Source organism: Agelaius tricolor, unplaced genomic scaffold (assembly GCF_023055355.1).
Source record: "Agelaius tricolor isolate 1412-34295 unplaced genomic scaffold, bAgeTri1.0.p SCAF_7, whole genome shotgun sequence".
Classification (NCBI taxonomy): domain Eukaryota; kingdom Metazoa; phylum Chordata; class Aves; order Passeriformes; family Icteridae; genus Agelaius; species Agelaius tricolor.
The window spans coordinates 11,276,285-11,302,919 of record NW_027269267.1 but is presented as its reverse complement, the minus strand read 5'-3'; the positions used below and the strand labels follow the sequence as shown (position 1 = coordinate 11,302,919).

General features: G+C 35.9%; 1 protein-coding gene across 11 annotated transcripts in view; it reads right to left on the bottom strand.

Annotated features, from left to right (window-relative positions):
• The window catches only part of DMD (dystrophin), a 1,148,686-nt gene that overhangs the window by 257,263 nt on the left and 864,788 nt on the right, over positions 1-26,635 (bottom strand). For all 11 annotated transcript variants that reach the window (XM_071430346.1, XM_071430344.1, XM_071430345.1 and 8 more), the window contains 2 exons: positions 12,137-12,348; positions 5,127-5,281 (listed from right to left, as the gene is read on the bottom strand). In XM_071430346.1, coding sequence (XP_071286447.1) covers positions 5,127-5,281; positions 12,137-12,348 — 367 coding nt within the window. The remainder of the gene's footprint in view (positions 1-5,126; positions 5,282-12,136; positions 12,349-26,635) is intronic.

The following is a 26,635-nucleotide window of genomic DNA, read 5'->3' as shown; positions in this document are numbered from 1 at the left end:
ATTTCATACCCAGAGAAGTTCTCAAAGGCAGCATCTGACAAACATCTAGACTGAGAACTTCTTCCTTAAATGGTGCAGGCAACAAAGATAAATGTAATATCAACATCTCTCCCAAAACAAAAGAATTGCCCCACAATTACAATATTTTCCAACAGACTTTGCAATTTTAAATTGGAATCCATTGCTAAACTGGTGTGAATAACAAGCTTCAGCATGACATGTTCATTGCAAAGAAGCAGTCTGTCTCCTCATGTCTACTTTCTTTGAGCCTGGCAAAATGATACTAAAAACCAATCAATAAATCACCACAGCAGGATAAAAAAAAATTAAAATTATCATAGTAGTTTTTGAGAAAAAATAAATCTGCACCAGAAAATGAAAATTTTCATCTTCATCTAAAGTCCCATTTGCAAGGATTTCTTGCGCACACCCCCATGAACGCAGCTCGATATCCAGGAAAACTGCAGGCCCAGATGTGTAAACAGCTTTCTCAAGTAAACAAGAGTCCCATGGCCACAAAAGGTGCCTGCACAGAGAATTTTTGGAGCTGCTCACACCCATGGTACTATACAGATTTTAGGGATGCAAACTAACCTTCAAAACAGCAGGAGAATGGGAAGGGAAAGGATGAATTCGCTTGGAGACTGAATATTTTGCTGCTCAACTTGAGCAGTCCAAGCCAAAATGAGCAGATAAACTTTTCAGAGATGGCTCCTAGATACAGTCTACATACTGGAACCAAGTATGAACCTTCAGGATAACTCAACAAAATTCACACTTCTGGCTGCTGCTGCTGCTGTGTAAATGCAGTTTTTCCTCACTCAGAATGCAATACAACTGTAAAGCAAATGTGATTACTTCCACAAGTAACATAAAGTAGTCTTAGGACAGGTACAGTATATTAAGAAAACCTATCTCCTGCAGAATGATTGAGCTTTTCTTGTGCAGGTAACAAAATTATACTCACAAAATTAATGTACAGATAAAAGTTGCATTCTATTTGTGTTTTTTAACAAGCAACAGCTGATTAGGAATAGTTTGCTGCTGAAAGACCAAATCTAGATGATGACCTTTTTCACACTTAGAATGACTGTTTTATTATGGATTTAAATATGAAGGAGATATACATGATACTTTTGTACTGATTATGCCCTTTGTTTGTTTGGCCATTTGCATTTTATACTGTCCAGCTGACATGCAAGATCAAGGTGTTTATACAACTGCCTAAATTAGAGAATTAACACCATTCTTAGTAAAAAATGGGAGCTAGTACCTCAGGTCTTTCAAACAGGCTTAGAAACACATTTCCTTGCCTCTCCTTACACTGATTTTTCACTATTCATGCCTTGTAGTGGGGAAAAGCAAGCTACTTTTTATGTTTAGATTGTGGTGTGTCCTCTGTATTGTCTCAGGAGCCAAAAAAGCATCTTGAGCACTGAAAGCTCCCAACATTTGCTGTGTGGCCTGAGCTGCATTGAGCTTGGCCACAGGAACTGGGGGGTGATGTGAATTTTTGAAGATGTCTATTACACAGTGGTGGTTTGGAATCCTAAACAATTCTCAGAGTATGTCATACAATTATTTTCATAATAGACACTCCATTTAAGAAAGGTGTAAGTCCATTTTTAGCTTGATATTTAGCACATTTAGTGGATTCACAGGAAAGGAAAATACAAGCAGCTGTTGATATTTTGTTTAGTAATTCACATAAAATGTGTGTGCCCACAAAAGGAGGATAACATAACACCATAACAAACATTTTTTTATATAGCAAATTTCTAATGGTTGCTTCTATCATTGCCCTTTTCCCCCTCTTGAGATTATTTCAGTTCATCTGTTAGATTTATTTTTGTTAATGCAAGCAATAGAGATACTTTCTCTTTAATTGCTTCAGTTTAAATAATATGGCTATTTCTTGGAAAGTGCTTCTAAAGAAGAAGTGGCCTGTCTACAATTCAGTCTGGCTTTAACCCAAGTGATCAGTTCATGTGCTTTTTAGTGTATTTTGCAGTATCAACAACAAAAGTAAAAATTAAAAAGTGTCAAGTGAAAAAAAGGGAAACAACCATCAAACATTCACCAGCTTGTTTCTTAAAGGGTTTAGAGGTATAGCTGGTTATAGCTCAATGTTATAAAACACAACAGTAAGGCAAAGGGTAAACACACAGCAATCAGCTGCAAATCTACTTAAGCAAAACAAAACACAAGCTAACAGATGTTGCCTTAATGACTGAAGTACTTGCTTTGGCAACTATTACCAAAAGGCAAAGTGGAATTTTACCACTGCTTGCCTGCCTGTTGTCTTAGTAAACTGGTCCATGGAAAAGCAGGTTTTACATTTTTTTCACACTGACACACAATTCTGATATAATGACAGGTTTAAGGAAAACCAGCTCAAAACAATGTAAGCAACTCTTACTTTAAATTTTTAAAAGAAAATATTCACAAAATATTTAGGCCATTTAACTTAGCAATATAGAGACAGACAGCAAATTTTTCAGCTGAGTATTTCCTCTTGGAACTTAAGATGTGCATAAAAAGTGATAAAACTGCTTGTAAAGTACTGCAGAAATGGTCAAGAATATAATTTGGAATCTATTTCTACTGTCACTGTGAGGTGACCAAGTTATCAGAATACTATTCATTGTTTAGATGAAAATAACACACACGGGTATATCTGAAATAAGTGCATACATATCTGAGGGGAAACTAGCCTTTCTTGAAGACTATGACAAAACAACTCATGTATTCTTTTTACTGGGTAAATATTCTCGTACAGTTCAAAAGATCCCCAAAACCATAACACCATCCCCCTTTTTTTTATTTTTCTATGCAATAACCTGAAAGCTGAAGAGCTAAAGCATAGAAGAAGGGCAAAAAATCAGAAGTGAAACCTCCCAAAAAAACCAGAACAAATTGGTATTTAAGCCACCCAAGGGCCCATGGACTTCATTATCTCCTTCCACAGGGCTTTTCAGCAAAGGAATCACAGGATCATTTAGGCTGGAAAAGTCCTCTAATATCTTCAAGTCAAGCCCTTAACCTAATGCTTCCAAATCCACCTCTAAACCACGTCCCTAAGTCTCACATCTACATGGCTTTAAATCCCTCCAGAAATCTAGGACATTTTTTCAGGACCTCACACAGGAGCTGCTGCATGAACAAAATGCCTGACCAGTGCTTCAAAGAAACCTACAAAATCTACAGGCACAGAAAATCTTCCAAGTAAACGTCTTATGGTGACTCGAAGATTTAGTATGTCCATATTTATCAATGTTTCCCAAAAGACCAAAAAAATGTGATCCAGCCTGTAGAGAAGCTTATCATCTACTGATTGCAACAATGCTTCTTTTTCAAGTTTCCAAATCAAGAGAAGTATTACAAAAGTTGTATACAAAACACTAAATTAAAAATATATTAGAAATGTAACAATGTCACACAATCAAAAACTAGGATACTCATTTCACAGCTCATATTTATTCCTATACTGTTGCACATCTTAAAGGAAAATGTCAACTTAAGCAGGTCACCTAGGCAGGTCTCTTCTTAGACATAAAATATTTTCTATAGTAATTCATCTAACACGTCTGTGCATTTTATAGAAGCTTGCAAGGAATGTGTTTTGAAGAATTTGCACTCTCTCTCAGCCTAGTACTTGGCAGAATCCATGCAAGAATGCAAGAATTCTCACCTTTGGGCAACATTAGACACACCTGGGCTTGTGCCTGAGGCATTAACAAGTTCAGAAATGCCCCCTTTGCTACAATTAATACAGAGCAGCCACAGCAGCTACAAACATATCCTGGACCTCTCACCAAGAGGGGCCTGTGGTTCTAAATACTGACAAAAGCACTTTGGTTCTCACGTGGAATCCTTTTTAGCTATTGATTTCATCCACTCCTGGGGCATGGTTTTGAGCATTAGACTCCCAGCCTTTCTCATCCAGCAATAGATTCCAAATTCCCCAAACTTCTTCCCAGGCCACAGTGAGCAAAACATCATTTTGTAAAAATACAGCTACTTCTAATAAAGCTAAAATATCTATTACTGTAACAGAAGAAATGCAAGCAGGTAAAAGCAGGAATGTTTATACTAAAATCGCAGTTTAGCTAAAAATAAAAAGCTTTCAAATTTTTGTGTGCCTTTTTTTAAGTGGACAACAAGAATATCCCTTCTCTCATTAAAACAGGGTCTTAAATCAGTTATAAGTTTGCTTCAGAAAAATGCTGCTAAAGAGACTCATTTATACGAATGACAAACTAAACAAAAAGTGACATTAAACTTCTGTAGTCATCAGTGATTTAGGTAACCACCATTATGCAAGAAGATCTACAGAATTCATTGCATATTTAGCTAAACTGACTTCTCTGGCCTTGTTCATAGACTTTAATTAAAAGTATGTTAAGATCTAATTCATTTATGGTTTCAGTTATAAACTATAAAGTTAATCCAAGATACTGATTAGAACAACTTTCATATAATTTTTACATATCTAATCTTATGTGCAATGATTTAAAACTTTCACTACTATAAAGAAACCAATTTTTACTGCAATATGTTATAATCTTGTAGATTGCATATTGAATGATTCACAATTTGTTGGCAAGTTACAAAAAAAAATTGCTTTTAATAAGGAATTGGCATCTAAACCAAACACTGAAAGGCTGGGAAATGTAATCAAGAATGTGGTCAAGGATTTAATAAAAATTTTCTTGACTAGAGATCTCCTTCAAAGATACAGGATAACATTTCTACTTTGAACCTGCTTCAATAGGCTATGTCTGTCATTTTCAGATTTGGTTTATGAGTCAGAATCGCTATTGTGGTTGTGATGTGGAGATAGTGCAGATATATGAAACAATGTTAAATACTTGAAATACAATCTATCAGCTCAAGTTAGTTGGCAACTGTTAATAGCAGAGGAAAATTGGCAGGAAGCTAAATTTTATTTGCTATAATTAAATGCTATTCTAAGGACATATTTCCAAAAAATTCTACAGAAGAGTCATGACCACTTCAGTCATGTCATTTGCAAAAGTTGCATCTTCTGTAATCTCCAACCACAGCTGGACAATGAATGTTAATGGAGAGTAACAACAAATCAAACAGCAGAATTTATATCCTACCTTTTATTGATGGCAGCCCACGATGCATTAACACTATCTGTCATCAGCTGTACCTTTCTGGTGTCATCTGCTGAATAATCACGGAGCAGCTTCAGAGCCAGGTCGTTTGCCACATCTACATTTATTTGCCATTGCCGTAGTTCCTTTGAAAATTGCTGAAGTAAAAAGAGAGAGAGAAATAAGGAAAGAATAATCCTCAGAGCAACATAAAATGATCACATACATTCTATGGTTATTAAAAAAGGAGCTGAATAACTTATACCATCTGTATAAAAAGAAGGAAAAAAACCCCAAAAACCACAAAAACCAAAACACTTCCACAGAGTTACTGGGAATAAAAATCAGTTTTTCTGTATGTTTTAAATTCTTTTAGTCAGAAGATCACAGGACTACTTCTAAACAGTGAGAGGATCAAACAACCAACTTCTAAATGCTAGAAAAGACATGACAACTCAAATTGATAACCACTGATTATAATGTTGACTATTCTTTTCTGAGACACAAATAGATGGATGCATTATTACACATTACGGAAACTATGATTATTTGTGACATTGAATACTGAGATAAAGAATATAGTGATATCATATATTCTGAGTCATTTTCTTTTTTATACTGTGAAATAATACTGATTTGGACAATTAATACCTGTGCTTTCAGGTTGTTTTTTTTTTAATTTAGTTCATTTTAGTAAATTGTTTATGTAATTAGTGCCATCTACTGGAACAGCACTAAATCTGCAATACAGCAAAATACTTCTGGTAAACCTATCCATATCTTTATAATGCTAATTTATAGTTAATATTAAATAGCTTGTTAAATTTTGGCCATTTTTTGTTTCCCCCTTTCCTCTCCACTTTCTCCTCTCCTTTCTTTCTCCTCTCCACCTAGGCCAGCTGCCTCCCTACAGAAGCAAGCCAGGAAACCCAGAGCAGTCACTCAGCCAGCAGCCAGCTCCCATGCATCTTTCCTGTTAGTCTTTCTCTCAGAGCAAATTTCCATATAAATGCACTGAAGCTGCATATTTAATCCATAATGTGTAACAACAAAATGAAAGAGCAAAGTTAATTGATTGCCTACTTGTACTTTTGTACTAAACAGCCAATAAAATGGACAATACAAAATAAAAAACAGTTTGAATTTGTAAAGAGAAAGTTGCATATAAACATTTGAAGCTATTGACAACAAACAGTAAGACTCAACTGTCTTTATTGTTGTGCTTTAATATACAAATAGGGAAATGCCTGTGAAGAAAAAAACAGTTTTTTCCCCTTCATTCTCCCAAAGCAGTATTCCTTTGGAAATCTTGTTTTGACTCAGATAAGGAATTCTTCACATAGAGCTGAACTTAGATACAATCCCTAGTGAAAGAGTCTAAATACTAAGTAAAAATAAATAAATGTTAAATAATTCATGCATTTAGGTTTTAATCTCAGAAGGTCTGTAAACTGATTTTGATTAAGACTCAGACTAAAATGCACTTGCTCTTTGAATAGAGTCCAAAAGGAATTTTGGGGGGGGGGGAGCGGCTTCGATTATTTTCCCCAAACTCTTATCTGTTAAAAGGCTACTTGAGCACCTCTAGGTTGTTTCCATAATTTAAAGCTGAAAACAGGTACTTCTCCCATTTCCTGTGCTATTCCTTCATGAGAGGGCAGATCACTCTGTTACTGAGCACCAGGCAGCCCCAGGAGCTAACACAGCACCTTGTTTATCTGGTTTGAGCAAGGGATTCTCTTTCTACCCATCAAATATTAGGAGGAGCCTACAAACCCCTAATCCTGAAAACCACCTGAACATGTTATGGTTAGGCTCACCTAAGATGAAGCTGTCTAAACAATTTTTTAAAGAAATTCTCTATGCTAAGCAAGGAGATCTGGACAGGAGAGGTGATAATTTTGTGGAAAACACTACTGTTTCTTTGAGGAAGATACAGGCAGGTGGTTGTTTTGGAAACAGTCTGCCAGTTGAGCCCCTTTCCTGCCAGAATGATATACAATAAGTGTATAAATTTTAATATTTACATAAGTATAATATTGATACAAAATACTAAATAGTAAATACAGTAATTATAATTTCAGTTTTGTAGATCTTATATAGCAAGTATCTATTCTACCTTTAGGTCTATATATCTTTATTTTACCCTACCTTTCTCTTTGTTTAAAATTACACAGGCAGGCAGGTAATTTTTATTCTCAGCCAAAGAATCACAGCAGACTGACTGTCCACTGCTTTATATAGAAAAGTTACCATAATATTTTGTCTGCATTATAAATTAATGGTCTGTAAACTTTACTTTGAAAATAATATATTTTTGCCCAGATCCATGTGAATAAAATTGACCCTCTAAAAGAATTGAAACCCTGTTTTATAATAAAATAAATGGGAAGATCCATTACAAGGTTATTTTCAAAAGTGTTCTCACCATTAACTTCAACATTAATCCATTAACTTCCTGACACTACAACATTAGGTCGTCACTCAGGAAAAAAATTATGAATATAAAGAGCTTTGGGTGATGGAAACTATTTGTATTTTCTGTTTTACTGGAAATTGATATGATTTTCAGCAGCTTTGAGGAGTGCATGCTTCAGCTTTGCTGTATGTGCAGACACTGAGAGCAAAGTTTTACCTGTCCATCCCAAAGAGGCCCATTCACTGCCCTCCTACAAGACTACAATGTATACTTCAGAATTACATTCTTTTCCTTCCTCCTTTCCCTTTTATGTACTCAGGCCTCATTTACCTTTTAGCTACTTAAGACCACGTTTGTTTATTCTTCTTTAAAGGAAATTGCTACGTTACCCTAATTTCTTTCTGACATTCTTTTCAAAGCATTCTCTTTGTTTTGCCTGTGTTATCATTGGAATTTGCTGAGTTAATTAGAAGGCTTAAAGAATTAAGGCTGTGCATTTATCATGTTACTTAGGTATAAATTTATTTATAATTTTTAATTAGAAGACACTAGTTGATGTTATTAGGAATAAAGCCTGTGCAATTAAGAACTCTTGATTAAAAACAAGTAATGAAGTCAGAGCTGCACTTTATGTTATCTCAGGATTGCCCAGTGGAACAAAATCAATGATGCACAGTAGTTCAAATATAGCAATATGAATGTACAACACCATCCAGTTGTGTTTATATATCACAAATCTGGAAAATCAGGCTTTTTGTCCTTTTTCTATATATCTGTAGCATGTTTTATTTATATACTTAAGGAATTTATTTTTTTTTAATCAAGGAATTTTAATTCAGTGTTTGAAACACAGTCAATAACATGAACTAAATTGTTGTTTTACTGAAATCAAAGCAGTACACTGGCAGCCCTGGAATAATAAAAACCTACAAAATGCTGATTTTTTTTCTTCATCTTGGTACACAGGGAATGGCAAAAGAGTCCCTAATAAGTCACTACCCTGCAAGGATCTGACAAAGGCAAGCAAAGGCAGCCTCAGCCTTATCCACAAATTCAGGACATAAAGTTCACACCCTGGGCTCTGCCAGTGGAAGGCTGCCTGGCCTTTTGAGTCTCAACAGGGCAGGGGATGCAATCAGGCTGCCATTGAATTTCCTGTTTAGATGCAAAAATGAAGGTCAATGAAGGAAAGAAATGAAATGTTGTCTCCATTCTTCCTCCTCTTCCCTTTGCCTATCCCAGATGAAGTTGCACAGAGGAAGAAAAGATGCCTCATTACATGAGCTCCTACCAAAGCAAAGAGCCACAGAGTGAGCAGGCAATCCCAGCAGTTTGGTTTGGTTTGGGGTTTTGGTGGTTTTTCAAATTTATTTTTCCTCCTCTTTCAAACAGAGGCTCAGCATCCTATTAAGAAAAGGCTAGTTTTACACTAGCTCATGTTCTGATGACGTGCTGATGCAAGGAGTTGAGGTGTGATTGTGTACTATTTATACACCTATAACCTTCAGCCTGCTGAGTTAACCATCTGCAGTCATCACTTAAAGAACAATAAAAAACAGGGCTTAATGGGTAAAGACTCTCATTGGCCACATTGCCATATTCTGGTTCCCCACTCCTAACACCTGTTCAGTGTTACTCCAATACCAAATAAAAACACAGAATGAAAAAAAATGCTGCAATTCTCAGCAAATTAATCTGAATTAATTTCTGATTAAAATTAATAATTATTAGCTATAGTACCTGGTTACTTTTATCTTTTAAATGACAGAAACATTTTTTTAAAATTCTTTTAAAAACATTAATGGCCAAATACAAACAAGTTTTAGATTTTTTTTTATGCTGGCATTGTAAAAAAAAAAATCAAGAGACTGTTATCACTGAGTTTACCATGTACTCTTGTAGTAGGATGCCCTAACAAAAATACATCAACACAAGCACTGACTAAAAGTTCCTCCAAAGCAGAAGGAAACTTACACATTGCTCTATCTGTCTTTAGGCAGACCTACAATGTTCAACAAGCAAATCAGAAGAAAGCTTTGTGACTACTTTCTCACACCAAGCTGTGTTGGGATACAGAGCTGACAAAATTAATGTCTGAAGAATTTATTAAGTCTTGCACTGACCTCTCTCTTTCCCTCAAAGCAAATGAATAGAAATTACAGCTTTCTCTTCATCAGTGTAACAGCAAGCCAAAATAGAGCCTACTTACTCTACATCTTCAGGGGACAAAATCAAAATATATGTGTTTGGCACAGAAGCCTGGAAAGCATTTATTTTGAGAACTTGATGTATTTCTAGGTCCTTCAGTTTAGATAATACTGTACAGCAGAAACATAAAGCTGCTAACTCAAAAAAAAAAAATTCCCTTTTCCTTAGACTGCATGACCCCTTATTTCAAGCATGAACATAACAGCTGATGCTGTCACATCTGAGAAAATTTGATGAAGGATTTGACACAATAGGAATTACTGGCAGACAAAGATAATTCCTCTAGGAAGGCTGGCACAGAAAAACCAGAAAAAGGAGAGGGGAAAAAAAATCCCCCACCCCTCCTACTCCCCACTCTCTAAGACAATGAATTTCTTCTAGACTTGAGGAAGAAAGGCTAGGCAAAACCAAATAAATGAAAGTTAACAACCCTGGAGGAGTAGAGCTTGTTGATGTTCATGTCATCAGGTGGGCACAAATTAAGATGGACTAGCTGAGACACTGAAACTAAAATTATAGGTTAATGTCTGTAACTTGACACAACACATCCATCTCATTGGATCCAAACTGGTGGGAATGGCTGAGGATACAGACAGCCCAAGTGAGGTAAGAGGCAAAAGAAACTTCGGGTCTCCATTCCCATTCTCTGTTTAAAGCTTCTCTGCCTTCTGAAAATAAGTACACTATTATTCTTTCTCTAGAACTCTGGGGGTGAAGGAGAAGAATGGCATGTTCTTATTTCTCTCCATGGCTAATGTTGATCCAAACAACCCCATAGTTTTTTTCATAAAGCACAGATCCTTAAATGGACCTCATCTCAACTTCATACACTCTTGTAAAAAAGGTGGACAAAAAATCCATTTCTAAAGCAACATTTTCAATTACTTTCCTAGTTTAGTAATTTGTTTTTGGAAAATAAGACACTCCAATACAATGACATAAGACAGTGTTTGCACAGAACTCTTTTTTGGTTAATTGAGTCTTTGCAGAGCTGAGACATTGACTATGTTGAAGCTTTTCCTTTTTTCTTAACAAATACTGGGCAGAAGCCAGGACTGTATCTCTGCAGGAAGACAGTGACAAATGGGAGTCCTGTGTGCTGAGTGGCAGTACTACACATGATCTATAACTCCTTCTAATACATTAGTGAGTGATTGCCCTTGTTTACCATAATCTACCCTTCCCAAGCAATGACCCTTTGGTACAATCTTAAATGAGATAACTCAACCTCAGCTCAGCCCCAAAACAATGGGCTGATGAACATTTTTATGCTTCTTACAGGGAAAAAAAAGGAAAAAATAGCAAGCAAAAACTCCAAAAGAGTTTGCATTTAATTCTAACTAACTGATGATGGAGATAACTGAACCAATCATGAAATTCTACATATACTTTCTCTGGCAGCAAAACCAGTTGATGAGGACCTTAACTCAAAAACCCTTCACAGCAGTTCATTACCATTCATCTGTGTAAACAGGACTGCTCTAAGCACACAAACTTTAACCAAAAATTGAGTGGTAGGAGTTAAAAAAAAATCAAAAATCTGGTGGGCAGGAAAGGAGAATATATCACAAAATACTTGTATAACTCTTTTCCCATGGAGGCAGGAGTCACCCTAAAAGGCTGATCAATTGATTGATTTCAACCTTGGTTTTCCCCAGCTAGATAATGAGATATTATTAATCTTAAACAGCTGTTCTCAAAATTTTTTCATGAAGAATCTCACCAAAGTATGACTGTTTCTATTAAAAGGAACTTCAAAACTGATACAACAGAATATTTTCTACCTGAGGTACAGCTCAGCTATATAAGTTAACACATTGAAGCCCCATAATGTGGCAACATGTGTGCTAAAATCACAAGAGCAGCCATTTCAGATTTTTTTTTTCCAGTTATTAACCCTGTCAAGGTTGAGGCTGGTGAGATTATCTTGTGGCAAATCTAAAATGCTTGATTTCCCAAATATACGCATTTAGTTTGCTATAGATGGGTTTTTTCTTGCTTTCTCCACTACTTCCAGAAAGCCTATACAGCTTCACAAGCAGTGCAGACAGCCGTGGACAGCCATATCAATAGTACAGAATTTCCCAGACTGCAGTACCAGTGCTCTGAGGCTGCTGAACAGATGTGAAATACTTGTGCTGAACAGGTAGGTATTCCTCCTGTGAGATCAGCCAGCTATTTGTTATGACTGTTAAGTTAAGACCAATTTCATATTCAAAGAATATGCTACACATATTTTAGACTTTGCATGTCAATTTTTTTCTAATTTACTGTGGAAGACTTTTTGCAATGTACACTGTCCACAGTTAGAGGACAACAGTTAGAGGGCATTTTCTTTAACGACTTCATTAACTCAAATGGAAATATTTTAATACTCAGTAGTGACCTTAAGTTCTGTGTTCTGCTTTTTCAAAGCATCCACGGTGTATGAAATTTCTTTCCATGACTCAAGCTTTGCTTTTGCTTGTTCAAGAACCTGCTCAGCTTCTCGTTTAGCTTCCAGCCACTGTGTTGAATCCTTCAGCATCTCTTGAAGCTGCTGTCTCCGGTTTTGGAGGTATCCATGCACTTCATCCCACTGGTTCTGTATCTTTTCAACTGGTGAAACACAAAGGAAAAACAAAAGCTGAATTACTTAAAAGTCTTTCCTTTTCTTCTTCTTTTTCTTTCTTTTTAATTCTGTTTTTAACAGGGAGGAAACAATGACATTAAAATCTTTCTAGAAATGGACCATATCAGAAAACTTCTGTACTTTTAAACTGCAATTGCATAGAATTTTAGTTCAAAAAAAAGAACAGATAAACTGTTCTGGGTCACACAGTAAGGCATTATGACACACAGCATGTTTTAATGCATATGCAGCAAAGAATGACAGGTTCATGCCTCAAAAACCGTTATGAAATAGGACCACATTTGAGAAAAAGTGTCTGCAATAATCCTTCATTCTTAACAAACCAAGGATTTTCTGAAGAACAAGTTCTTTAGGGACTAAAGTAATATTAGTTAAATGTTTATTGCAAGATATAATTAATGGCTGTACTTTCTTATTTCATTAGGGCAAATGTTAGCAAACTGCAAAGGCTAAACAACTTGCTCATATGATCATGGTAAATATAAAATAACAATGAGCTTTATCCACTGTTTGAAAGAAAAGTGATTTCTGGAAACTTAAGAATCACTAAGATAAGCATTGGCTAGCATCCGGCACCAGGTTCATACATAGTAGCATAAAAACACCAATAGACAGAATGTCCAAGCAGCTGAAGCTTGACACAATATAAGCAAAAAACCCAGACTCCACAAACAGTAAAATCTGTGCAGTGCATGAAGGAATAAGCATTCCATTCACATATGTATATATATATATACACACACACATATAGTTCCCAGAGCTTAGTCAGCACAAAAATATATTCTCAGTATTTTCTTGAACACTACTTCACTGCATTTCAAATTCACAGTCCTTCTAGGGAAGGGAACTGAGATTCCTAGAGTAATCAGACAGCAGTTGAAATATTCATTCACTGGTAGTTCCAACGCTGCATCTCTCACTGCAAGGCTGATTCCATAATGGCGCAGCCCAAAGACCTGGATGAGAAATGCTCCAGCAGGGAAAAGAGACTTCTACCTATCAGTGCTTTTCCTTCTTCCAGAAGAAAGGATAAAGATTTTCCATAGATTCAGCTGAGGTTTAGCAAGAGAGAGAAGAAAACCTTGCAGCATTCCCTGCTGAAGCCTGGGGAGAAGAACTGAGTAAGCACACATAGCAGCATGTTTAAGTCAAAGGAAAAGCAAAAGGAACCGAAGAAACAGAACTGGAACACATAAAGCACCATCAGAGCACAGCAAGGGTAGCCTAAGGTGCAAATGTTTAAATTTAATCTGAAGCAAATCTAACCCCTCATTTTAGGAAGCTGTACACTTGTGTCACAAAACAACTCATTTCTGTGCCCTCCCTGGGTGAGGATTTCCGATGTAACCTTTAGAGTACACTTGAAACAAAAGAGGCTGTAGACTGCAGAAAGGGTGAATAACAGAAGAAATGTCCCTGCTATGGCTACAGCATGAGGCTCAAGGGTTGTGCTGGAGGCTTAGGGACAAATACTGCCCAAACACCTTCCACAGAGTCACTGGCAACAGCTGTCACCTATTTCTTGCAAATCATTCCTTTCCCCCTTTGACTTTGAGACATTCACATGTTCTGATGCCTGTAAAACAGGAGATTTTGGTATATTGCAGACAGAAGTACAACAGCTTGTTTGTGTCAGCTGCCCATGAAAAAGAAAACACAGACTACAAAATTCCTACCCATTTTTTTTTTATTATAAGTGTCCTTGTTGGTGGGTGTAGTTTGGGGGGCTTATGATGGTTTTTTTTGGCAGGGGTTAGATGATTATGAAATGAATTAAAACCCTCTGCTTCAAAGGAAAGTTGGATCTACAGTTATATCAATTTTTCATAAGAGCTGCTTTTAATAAGGAAAGTGATATTTATTATCACCTAAAATCAAAATATTTATAGATGTATCGTTTCCATAATGTCTCATGAGGTTAGTATGTAAGTAAGATATTTAGCAGTCCTCCTCCAGGGACTGTGCTTTTTGCAGCAAGACTGAGTTTCTCATCAGATACCACAGTCCTGGGATTCCATGATGACCAATTCTCCCACCCAAGAGGACAATGAAGCTGCATAATGAAAATTGCATTCAGGATATCCCAGGAGCCCATTTACACAAGTGACTACGAGTGCACAAGCTCCAAATCTATGAAAAACATTTCCCGTTTCCCTGTGAAAATACTTGGCTTAGCTCCCTCAGTAAATTTTTTTATATATAATATGTAAATATATATATTTACTTTTTCTTTATTACAGACTTGAATTGAAGAATTCAGGAAGTTAGTAGGTAATCTAAACAAAACAAAACAAAAAAACCCAAAGAATAAGTGTTGTTTCCTTGAACTAGTGAATGACCAAATCCAATTAAACAAGTACTTCACTTGTGGTTAAATACACGATGATATTTACATAATTAATCTGGCTTTTCTAAGGTAAGGTATACCAAAAAGTGAAGTACTATTTAAGACAAAATATGTATAAATAATTTATTAGAAAGGCTTTTATAATTATGACAATATTATTTAATTTAATGCAACATATAGATCCCTACATTACTTTACATTTGCAATTTCTAAATGATGATCCCATTTGATAGACTTTTGAATAACAAAAATCACAAGGCTCTAAAACTTAAAATATGAGGTGCCCTTCCAAAATTAAAACTACAGCATAAATCCATGTCTCTTAAGGATGTATTTTGTTTATGATCATTCTTTAGAACAAAAGATGCATGCCACTTAAATTTATGCCAAACAAAAAAGTTAGAAAATGTAATTTGAGTGCTTATTGTGTTAGAACTGAGCTCAGGACCCATGAACCCTTTCACCTGCAGCTAATGAGTTACTGACTGCAGATGAGAAGGGTCAGAGAATTGTTATTAAATCATATTTGACAGTAGTAGACAACTTTTAAATTGTGAACATCATTGATGGTTTGTGCAAGGGTACTGGAAAAGGCTTTTTCTGGGTACTGGTTACTACTGTGAATAGGTTTATTAATATATTTAAGAATGTTTGATAAGACAGCAGTGAGGAATCTCAGTCCAAAGTTCTTTCAGGCCAACGCTCTGACCACAGCCCTTAGAAGGGCTATTTCTGCTGTCCAGACATTATAAATCCTTAAGGTCCCCATGTGTATACACAGGCCTGGGCTGGGTTTAGCTGGGGTAGTTACATTTCTTTCCAGTGGCTAATATGGGGCTGTGGTTTGGATTTGTGCTGAACACAGGGTTGATCATACAGGGATGTTTTTGTCATTGCTGAGCAGGGCTTACACAGAGCCAAGGCCTTTTCTGCTTTTCCCACAGCCACACTGGTGAGGAGCTGGAGTGCCTGGGAGGCTGGGAGGAGACAGAGCCAGGACAGGGGACCCAAACTGACCACAGGGATATCCCAGAGCATGTGGCATCATGGATCAGAGTGTGAAGTGGGAGGAAGAAGGAGCAAAGGGAGGATGTTTGGAGTGATGGGGTTTGTCTTGCCAAGTCACCATTACCTGTGATGGGGCCCTGCTCTCCTGGGATGGTTGAACACCTGCCCAGCCATGGGGAGCACTGAATCAATTCCTTGTGTTGCTTTCCTTGTGTGAGTGGCTTTTGCTTTCCCTATTAAACTGTCTTTATCTCAAAGTTTTCCAGCTTTGACCCTTCTGATTCTGTCCATGATTCTGATGCTGGGGTAGTGAATGAGTGGCTGGCTGGGATTAATGGGTTCAGAAAAGAAAAAATCAATTTCTTACAAAGTTTTATCACCCATACCTGCAATGAGAAAGACAGGCCTAGAAATAAGAAGTTAGGTTCCAAACCCAGAAAAATAGAAGAACCAATGGCATGTGAACTAATTGTTCCAGAAAAACAAAATTGCACAAGTTTTGGAGAGCTAAAGAAAAAATATTATCACTTTTTCCTACCTTGAATTTAAGGCCCTCAATAAATAATATTCAATAAATTTAAAAAATATATATAGAAAACAAAAGTGGACCAAAAGCTATTGCAAAGATGAAAAAAAGAACCTGAAAGTTAAGTGAGAACATCAAATATGACTAAAAAAGGTAAGTTTTGCAAGAAAAAAGTAATGTAACTGTCCTTACTGCACTCCCCATTATAAAAGCATACTATTGAAATGAGACTCCAATCTTTATGTTTTACATATTATTCTACATATTGTGATAACTATACATTGGAAACACCTAGATAGACACAACAAACATAGCTCCGTGTGCACTATTGATATAACTGAAGCACAGGAATTTTAAATAATTAGTAACAATGACAAAAATCTTTTTGTCCCCATAGTTGAGTGGTTCCTGAAACACCTCAGTTTATATTGTTCACTACAGCTAAGTCCTGTACCTTTTACATTTCAAAGCCCAGTGTCTTATTTCTTAGTGTGGCATGTCCTTGTTCTATCCCATTTTCTTCCTTTCCTTCCTTGCCCTAAATTTGACAACAGTACAGTGTCTTTATTGTAATAATCAGTATTAACAATTCAAGAAGATTTTTATTGACTGCAAAGGGGCAATCTGGGAAAATAAAACAGAATTTTCTTCACAGCCTTAATGAAGAGAAATATTTTATTAATGCATGTGGCCACATGCATTACTAGTAATTAGTTTTACATGACTATAAAGCCACAAAAATATTTGACAAATCTAAACTGAGTGTCAGAAAGAAAAAGCATATACAAGAGGTTATTTCCTGAAGTGAAAACCAATCTCCATCCATTTCCCAACCACAGTGCTCCAGAAGAAGTCCTCATTGTACTTCACCTACACAACTTTTGTGCTTGCTTACTGGAAAGTGTCCCAGCATGGCTCCAGCCACTCCCAGTCCAACAATGGTGAGATTCTGACAGTATGTAATTTCAAGGTTGCTATTCAATTTCTTTTTTTCTATCTCTACTATTTCCTTGCTGATCAAGAGTGATTATACACTAAAATTCACAAAAGAAATTCTGCTGAACTGAAGTTACTATATGCAACAACAAAGCAGAAAGCAACATCTAAAGTAATCAGACACAAGATAGGTATTCTCCAAACATCATTAATTTCATATGCCAAAGAAAGAATGCACTTATTGAAGGAGAGTGAATGAGACTGCATCCTTAAAATTCAGTCCTTAAAATTTTATTTATTAGCAAAAATTTTCATAGGTTCTTCATACATTACTCTTTATTGGGAAACAAAAAAATATTTTTCTTTGGTAAATGTTCATGCCATTTTATCAATATATCTTATTGACACATATAGCTTCAGTAAGAGAATTTACTCTCTGCTTTTTATAATAGAACCAAAAAGGAAGCAACAGAAAAGGAGTCTGAGAAGAAGGTATCAGTCACAGGAGAAATGATGTTCATATTACTAGAACACACATATTGCATATTTATTATATGCAAAGATGAAAAAAGTATTAATTCCATGCAGTTTGTTAAGTCCATTGAATCTAGCAGACCCTCCAAGAAAGTGAATAAGTTTGTGAACAGCAACAGAATTTGTGAGGTAGAAACCCTCTACTTTCCTTGTCCAAAAAATTACACAAGCTACACTAATTTTGCACTGCAGGAGACTTCTTCTCAAAAGCATTATTGTCCATATATTGACATTTTCCTATAAAAGCAGCTTTTTCAGTGTATTTTCATAGATTTGAAGACTAAAGGAACTAATACAATCTGATCTGCTGCAGAATGTAACTGGAGAACAGCAGAACAGTTATAGCTAGTATTAATCCATGTTATCAAAGCTGCTGATGCACTGATTTTCAGGTTGGATTAATTTTTGCTTGAATTGCAGCCCAACATTATACTTTCTTTCAAATGTTCTGGATAGTTAATTGTTATGCATTTCATTTTACTTCATTTGCTTTTTACTTATCTATGCATTTATTTATATTAAATTTAGTTTAGTTACACTTTTGCAGCTGTACAACACTCCAGTTTTTTCCAGTCCACAGAGTTTTAAGTGAGCAGGTTTTATGAGAGGCATGATGGAGAAAATAGAAAATATGGATCTAAACAGAAATATTCTAAGTTATTGCCCCTTTTTTACAGCTTTTTCTTTCTCCCACTAATCAATATAATCTTCCACATAATAGGGATAAACAAATTGTGAGGGAAAAAAGATACATTTTTATAGGGTTACAAGACCATTCTGAAAGAATGCATGTCTTACTAAATGTAAGACTTTCTGATTTTTTTCAATTTTTCTCAGTTTTCTGTAATCAACATGAGTGGAATCAGAGCTAAAATATGACTTAAACTTTGTCTTATCTTGTTATTTCCTTTTGTTTTATTATTGTATTGTTCTAAGAAAGTAAGTGAAACTTTTTTTTTTTTTTAACCAGGAAAGGCTTTATTTAAAATTCTCCATTTGTCAATTATTTCTTGCTGTGAGTGCTCTATTTTCTGTTCTCCTGCCTTCCAGAACAGGAGGTGTCTGACTTGAGTCTTATTTTTCAAAGAGGAATCACTTTGATAAAGCCTATCATACAACATCCCTTGACAAAAGGATGCTGTCTCTGTTCTTAAGAAGAATCTGAATCTGTGCAAGACTGGCCTAGGGAGAACATTTGGATGGTAGATGCAAAGTCAAGTGAGGATAAGTTTAAACCATTTCTTTTTTTAATTGCTGAAGTACTTGGGGAGTTCCAGGGACAGTTATGCCCTAAGTTGCTGCCTGCATCATTATGGATCTGGACCCGACACAGCACCCAGCAGAGAACAGCTGGAGCCAGCCTGCTCAGGTGCTGATTTATGCTTCAGCTGTCCTTCATCTATCCTTGGAGAGAAGCATTTCTCTTGACCTTTTCCAATGGCTTATAAAAGTCATACTTCTTAAAAAATGACCTTAGAAACTTATGGCAGAAGTTTAACATACATATGGAAAATCGTTAATAATTTGTCATATAGGATATTTTATGCATCAGTGGTCAATAAACCCCCTATTTGGGGTTTATTGGCTAAATCCTCAATGAGAGGATTTAGCCAATAAACCCCAATAGGGGGGTGGCAACACAGAATATCGACCCCAATGTGAAGTCTGCCATTTTTGCCAGTAAGATGTCAGATGTAGCTTTTATGCACCATTAATATATTAAGGTATTTATAGAAACATTAGTCCTTATCATAAAGTATCATAACACATAATGACAGACTTTTTAAAAGCCTATTTTTACAGAAAATTAGGCAAAACAGAAAGGACTTATTCAAACTAAGCTGCATTTAAACAAGTGAATAAATAATACCTGGGAAAAAGGAATGACCTGCAATCTATACTATTGTGCAATATTACAGTTTTAATAAACAAATAGAAATTATTGCAAAGGAAATCAGGAAGAAGAAGCACTCAGAGCCTTTAGCTGTCTTTTGGGGGTCATGAAGAGCAATGAAAATGCACCTGACACACCAAGGCATGAAAGTCCAGAGGGGAAGAACATTACTTTCCCTGCCCTCTCAGAGCTTAAATGGGACAGGCAATGAGAGATTTCAACAGATTTAGATGTGTTTGGGTTTTTTTTTTAAACACACAGAGTCATAATCTTATTTTGTAGTTTGATACTTTTGGGGGGTAATTATTTCCAACTATTGCAAGTCTGATGTAATTTTGTTTTGTTTCACTAGGGCAGAGCTTATTTTCTTTTATCTAAAAAACACTTCCACATGCTCAAACTAATGAAGGTCACTCTGTTCCTTTGGAAGTGTCAGATCAAACAGACTTAACTGAAAACTGTCAAGTGGTTTCTGCTAAGCACCAAGTGAATAATTCTTCAACACTGTTAAGTATGCTTTATACCTTGCTGTAGAGAGTGGGAGTTGAGACCAGACTAAGCTGGTAGCACATCTAAAGAAATTAGTTTCTTACACCAAGCAAGAAGTAACTTCCATGACTGAGCACTGAGAAGGGCATGCAAGAGTTTATTATTTGGAAAAGAGGTCCCTCAGAAAGCATTCACCAGTTTCTCAACTTTTTACAGAAGTATTCATGTATATAACATTTATCACCTCTCAAATAATTTTTTGCTAAATGAGAAAAGGAACAGATCATGATATGCACAATGTGGGAGATCATTTGCTTTGCATTTTAAAATGTCATACAATCTGTAAAACTCTGATGTGAGAAATCAACACTTACCCTAAAGAGATGTAGGATTCTTTAGGATTTAGTATTAAATAGGTAACAAATCTAAGTGTAGTATAGTTAGAAACCTACAAAACCAAATATATGTATTTGCATATACAAAAACTATTGACAAGGTAGATGGACAGATTAGAGAATGATCTTTTGATCATAATCTCTGTTGCCACCAGATCCTTAAGAGCAGGACATTCATGGACATATGGATTGACCAAATTAAAATCCCACTACTCTGGCAGAGTCATCAGCGATTCTTTCATGACCCCAGAAGCAGGCTGCATATGGACATGCCCTTAGAAGTTAACTAAATTATCTTTTTCTACAGAAGCTCTCACCTTTGGATGATATAAAAATATAACTTCAGTGTAACATTGTATTAACTGAAAAAAAACAGAGGGTTTCTTTGCTAGAATGATTTAATCATCTTTCAAAATGTTTGATTTATTCTCTTTCCTTTGTTGCATGTAGAAAATATGTACTGCATTATTGGATTTAGCTTTCTTAAATATTCATAATATAATTATGAAGACTTACATTAGATTTAGAAATGATATTTAGACTGATGGGAAGTACCCAAACTAAAGCCAAAGGATTAACACTAATCTGATTAACTAGATGAGTGAATATGTAGGTAATCCAATTGTTTCAGTTTAAAATGTATAGAAAAGTTTTCAAATAACTGAATAGGAAAAAAAAGAATTAATTTCTTTATTTTTTTTTTTCTCATTGCAAGGTATAATTAGAGGCAACTAAGTACTTTAGTATTTATCTTTGCCCAAATGTCTGTTTGTTTGGGTTTTATTCTAGGATATTGGTTACTCAAGATATTAAAAGGAAAATAATTTATGGTTATGTATCTAATTTGTGTTCATGGATGATTGCTTTTGTAACAATCAACCTGCCTACAAAATATTTATTTCAGAAGAAATGTCTGTGCCTGTATTTGAAATGGGATATTAAATTAGTGATATTGTATTTTACTTTCTCTGAACATAATCAAGAATGCTATTAGCATTATTAAAGTACATCAGCTTTCATATACTAGTGCTTTCCTAAACTTACTGATGCAAAAACATAATGGTAGGTTGGGTAGTTTAAGTCCTGAAATGTGTGAAATTCATTACCTACCTAATGAGGCGTATAGGCAGTGAAATTGTGAATTCTTAGTACCACATAATTTTGTGTAGCTATCATACATTCATATTTACACTGCATATTCCTAATGTCATCAGCCTACTACCTCCTACTGAGTTTGGGCTGAGACTTGCTTTCCAAATATATCTGCATTTGTTATTCTGTACACTGATTTGCTTTGGCTTTGATTTAAGAGATCCAGCTCTAAGTGTAGGAGCAAGACTTTGGGAGATGTTGAGTGAATGAAAATAACTAGCAAATTAAAATTGACGTAATAATTCAGCTATCAGGCTCCAAGTTATTGAAGCAAAGTTTTGCAGACTGTTTATATTTCTATTTTTTTCCACTGAAAAACCCCAAACGAGCACAGCCTATCGTGGATCTTCTCCTGTGCCTCTTCTGACACTACCAAATCACTCCACCTCCACAGCACACAACCCTCACCAGGGTCAGCTGGGAGACAACTCCAGAGCTCCACTACTGCACCACAGTGACAGAAAATTGGGTGCTGGAAATGGCACTGAGCTTAGCTCAGTATCCAAAAAAAGCCATACATACAGGAGGAGGAAAAAACCAGTGTGCCAAATCAAAAACACACCAGCTTTGGCTTTTATATTTCCTTTCAAAGCAAAGAAAACTTCCAAATGAGCAAGAACTTATTTGAAAGGAAAGAAATCATAGCACTTTGAAAATATTTCTATATTCAGCTTCAAGCATAAATTTCAGGTATTTTGTACTGAGTTAACAGTACATCTGAACCGAGTTAACAATCTTTCATTTCACAAGAGAAACTGAAAACAGTATAGATTTATTTTATTCACAGATTACCAGTTTCTTAATCAGAGACTCAGAATGGTTTGAGTTGGAGAAGGCCTTTAAAGATCACCTAGTTCCAACTGCCTGTTATGAGCAGGGAACCTTCCAGGTTGCTCAAAGCCCCACCCTGGCCTTGAACACTACCAGCAATGGGCCATCTGTAATTTCTCTGGGCACCACTCTCACAGTAAAGAATTTCTTCCTAATATCCAATATAAACCTGCCCTCTTTCAGTTTAAACCCTTTCTCAATGCTCTATCACTACTGCCCTTACAAAAAATCCCTCTCCAGAACCAAAAGGTGGCAGTGAGGTGTCCCAGGAGCCTTCTCTTCTCCAGGATGACCAAGGCCAGCTCTCAAACTCTTTTCCTAGAGAGGTGCTCCAGCCCTCACGGCCTCCTCTGCACCTGCTTTAACATGTCCATGTGTCTTCTACTGGGGACCCCACAGCTGGATACACAGCTTCACCCATGAGATATTTTCAGGAACAGCTGACTATAAATTCCAGCACAGACAGAAGCTTATAGACTCAAAAGAAAGTCAACTTTTCATAATAGATTATTAATTGTCCTGGTGATTTGGGTAAATAATTCTCTTACAATAATCTTGAGAGAAGAAAAACATGAGATATCAAAAGACTGAAAATTTTAAAAATCTACCTTTTTTTTTTCCCTTTGGATTTACAATCACAGTCTTTTAGATAAATTGAACCAATTTTAAGCTATTTCCAAAGATTGCTTGGGGCCCCTGCTTTTTCTTCAGATTGACATTTTCACAGTTCTTGGAATTGTCCCATTCTCTCTTCCCTCCCACACTTGCACCAATTTTTTAAGCATTCCACAAGGTGCTGTCAGTCTGATACTGGTTAATTCATACATTTTTATGCAAAGAAAGAAAATTTCAGCTTCCTAACACTTGAAATTCTTAATTTCAACTTTGTTGAAGTATAAAGCAAACAAGTAGTTAAATTTCACACTTAAAATGGCCAATGCACTTCAAAGTAAATATCCAACAGAGTCAACTAAGGAAGTAACATACACAGCAGGAGAAAGATATTTCCTCTGAAAATTCCATAACATTCAAACATTTTGAGCATTCTCTGTCAATTACAATGCTCTTATTTTTTAAATTAATTGTGGATTAGAAAATGGGGGTCCCATGATAAAAATGCTGGTATTTGAACTTAAAGGAGCACAACTCTGCAAGCGTATGAGTGTGCTAGAAAAAAATAAAAAATAACATTTTTTATTTTCCTGTTCTGAATTTAATGGACTAGTTCTCAAGGTCACATAAACTGGGTCTTAATCTATGGAGCCTGGTATGATACTACACTTATTTGTTCCTTAATAACTAAATAGATACATAAAGAGTAGTAAAAAAAAAAAAAAACAATCAAAAATGTATCATATCTGTCATCTTAGTGCAATAGTTTACCTAATAAAGGAAAAAAAAAAATATCAATTACACTAATCTTGAGAAAAGAAAAGACATGATAACTTGCCTTATACTATTTAGATTCTTTTGTCTGAGGTGTTGTGTTTGTTCTGGGGTGTTTTGTTTTCTTTTAATCAGACATCAGCACTTTGTTCATGTTCTCTATGGTACTCCAACAGAGATCAAAACATTGGTGAGTCACTCTGTGGGCTGAACTTAATCCACTTTAGAGAAACACTTCAAAGTCACTATTCTGGTATGGCTTAAACTCGGCAAATTTGGTACCTAACGCACTGCACAGGATTGGATTGGACATTAGAAAGCATTTCTTTACTGAGAGGGAGGATAGATAGTGAGAGAGGCTTCCTGAAGAGGTGGTGAATGTCCCTTGTCTGTGAGCATTTGGAAAATACCCTCAAAAAGCGCTTTAACATTTGATCAGCTCTGAAGTGGTCAAGCAGAAGGACTAGATGGTCAATGTAGGTCCTTTCCAACTGAAATAGTCAGTTCTGTTCTATTCTGCATTTTCAGGAAACTACATAAAATGGAGCAAAGAAAATTATCCAACAAACAGATGAAACCGCTACTTTTGCCATCCTAATATTATGCTGCTGTGAAGAGAGCCAAGTGTCAAAAGTACAGGAATTCAGAGAGACTGTAATGAATATTCTGCAAAATTATTACATCCCTTGCTCTGAAATCTAGCACTCATTTCTAAACTTAAGATGGTGAAGCAGACATAAACACAGTCTGACACTTCCAGCAAAAATTTCCATAGCATAGGCGTTCGCTTGACTGTACACAAGTTCCCATCCAATTAAAATATAACAAAATAGATCTTTTTCCTAAATATTCCCTTTTAAGCTCTGAGTTTCACCAAGCCCAAATGCCACCACTTTCTCACCACATATCTGAGTACTCATTATCCACCCTCCTTTGCTGTTACTCAACCAGGGATTGTCCTCTGTCGAGCCATTCTCTCACCTGTCATGGAATAGACTTGCTGATAAGAAAGATGAAACAGAAGCAGCAAGTCTCCAGAACTGCTTTGTTTTTTCTCCTTCCCCCCCTTTTTGGTACGATAAAGGCTGAAACACTGTTATCCATCAAACACAGACTGAAAAGCCTCAGAGTCACCATTCGATCCTGAAACCAGTAATAAAATGAAATTCTTTGATTTATCTACAGCATTTCATAAGTAACCATAGTGATGGTTTGTATACATAACAGAATCAAATCACCAGCTGGTGCAACCACTCACCAAAGTCTTAGGACCTCTCTCACAGAGACTAAGCCAGTATTTACTCAGGTTGGATTTGCAAAGGAGCTTTGGGGCTGTGTAAAACACTGGTTTTATTTTCAGTTTATTCTTGACTCAAGCCAAACCAAAATTATGATAAATTTATATCGAGGATAGCCAAAGTAAAATCCTTAGGCCAAACATACCTCAGGATGCTTAACTAAGTTGTCTGAGAACTGCATGTTCCAATATATGTTCTTTGTGTATTTCATCCATTTTAGGAAAAGAGATGGGACACAGTGTACACCAAAACCTGCATTTTCCTGATATGGCTGATTATGTGGCATCTAAATTTAGCTTGTAATCTCTGCTGAGCAGGACCTCTGTTTCCTGTTTGACCTTTAATTACTACAGAATATTATGGTCTTGTATAAATGAAAATGAATATATACTGTTTTGACGTAGTATTTAAAATAACTGTGGACATTAAATATTGCCCATCCATCTGTCAGTGAATAAATAATTTGATCAGATTCTCAAAACTTTATTTCTGAATAATTTCTTTTTATTTCCATTTATTTTCATTTTGACTAATGTGTTGTTACACAAGCATAGCTCATCTGTTTGTATCGTCGTGAATAAGATAAAAATAAAATGGATATTTTTACTGTTTACATGTGTGCTTATAGTTAAATTTAAAATTATCTGTGTAAGCTACTATTTCTAACACAGTAGTGAATAAAAACTGGGACCAAAACAGCAAACACTGAGGTTTGTTAGATTCAAACAAAATAGGTAGAAAAATCGAGTCTTCTGAAGAGGTATGGCAGACAAAGGCTGGGATAAGAGATATTAGCCCGCATTAATTTGACAAAAATCTGAACAAATGAAAGTAAAAGACTTTTCTGGAATTATAAAGAAAGTCTGTAGGAGATCTGGAAATTAAATTGAGGTAATTCTAACTTCCAGTGATTCAAGAAGTTTGCTCTTACTATATTTTCATTGATATCTAAAGGCAAAACCAAGCAAACAAAAAAATCCATATACTATCATACAACTGATCTGAGGCTTAGGAGTAAGTGCTTAGCGTTTGGTAGGGAACTTTCTCTGTGAAGAAATATTAAGAATGACAGGTGTTGCTTGGATATAATCATATATTGCAGAAAAAAATTGACAATTCCTACTTTGTTGTGGTAGTCCTCCTTACCAATAAGGTCTTGACTTTTCACCGTGTGTATTATGGATTCTCAGGTTATCCTGGAATATTTTTTTATCCTTAACTTGCCTGTTCTTTTACTGATTAAAATTACAGACACAACTAAATTATTCCCTAGTCCACATGTTCATGTTTGCACTTGGGTGGCAGGTCCTGTTCCAGCTACATGAAAGCAGGAATACTTGTCCCCTGACTTTGCTTTTGAGGATGAAGCACTTCCATCACTTTCTACCTGTGACTTCACTCACAAAAGTCATCATGTATGGGGAGCTACCAGAGCACACCATCTTCACTGCTGATGG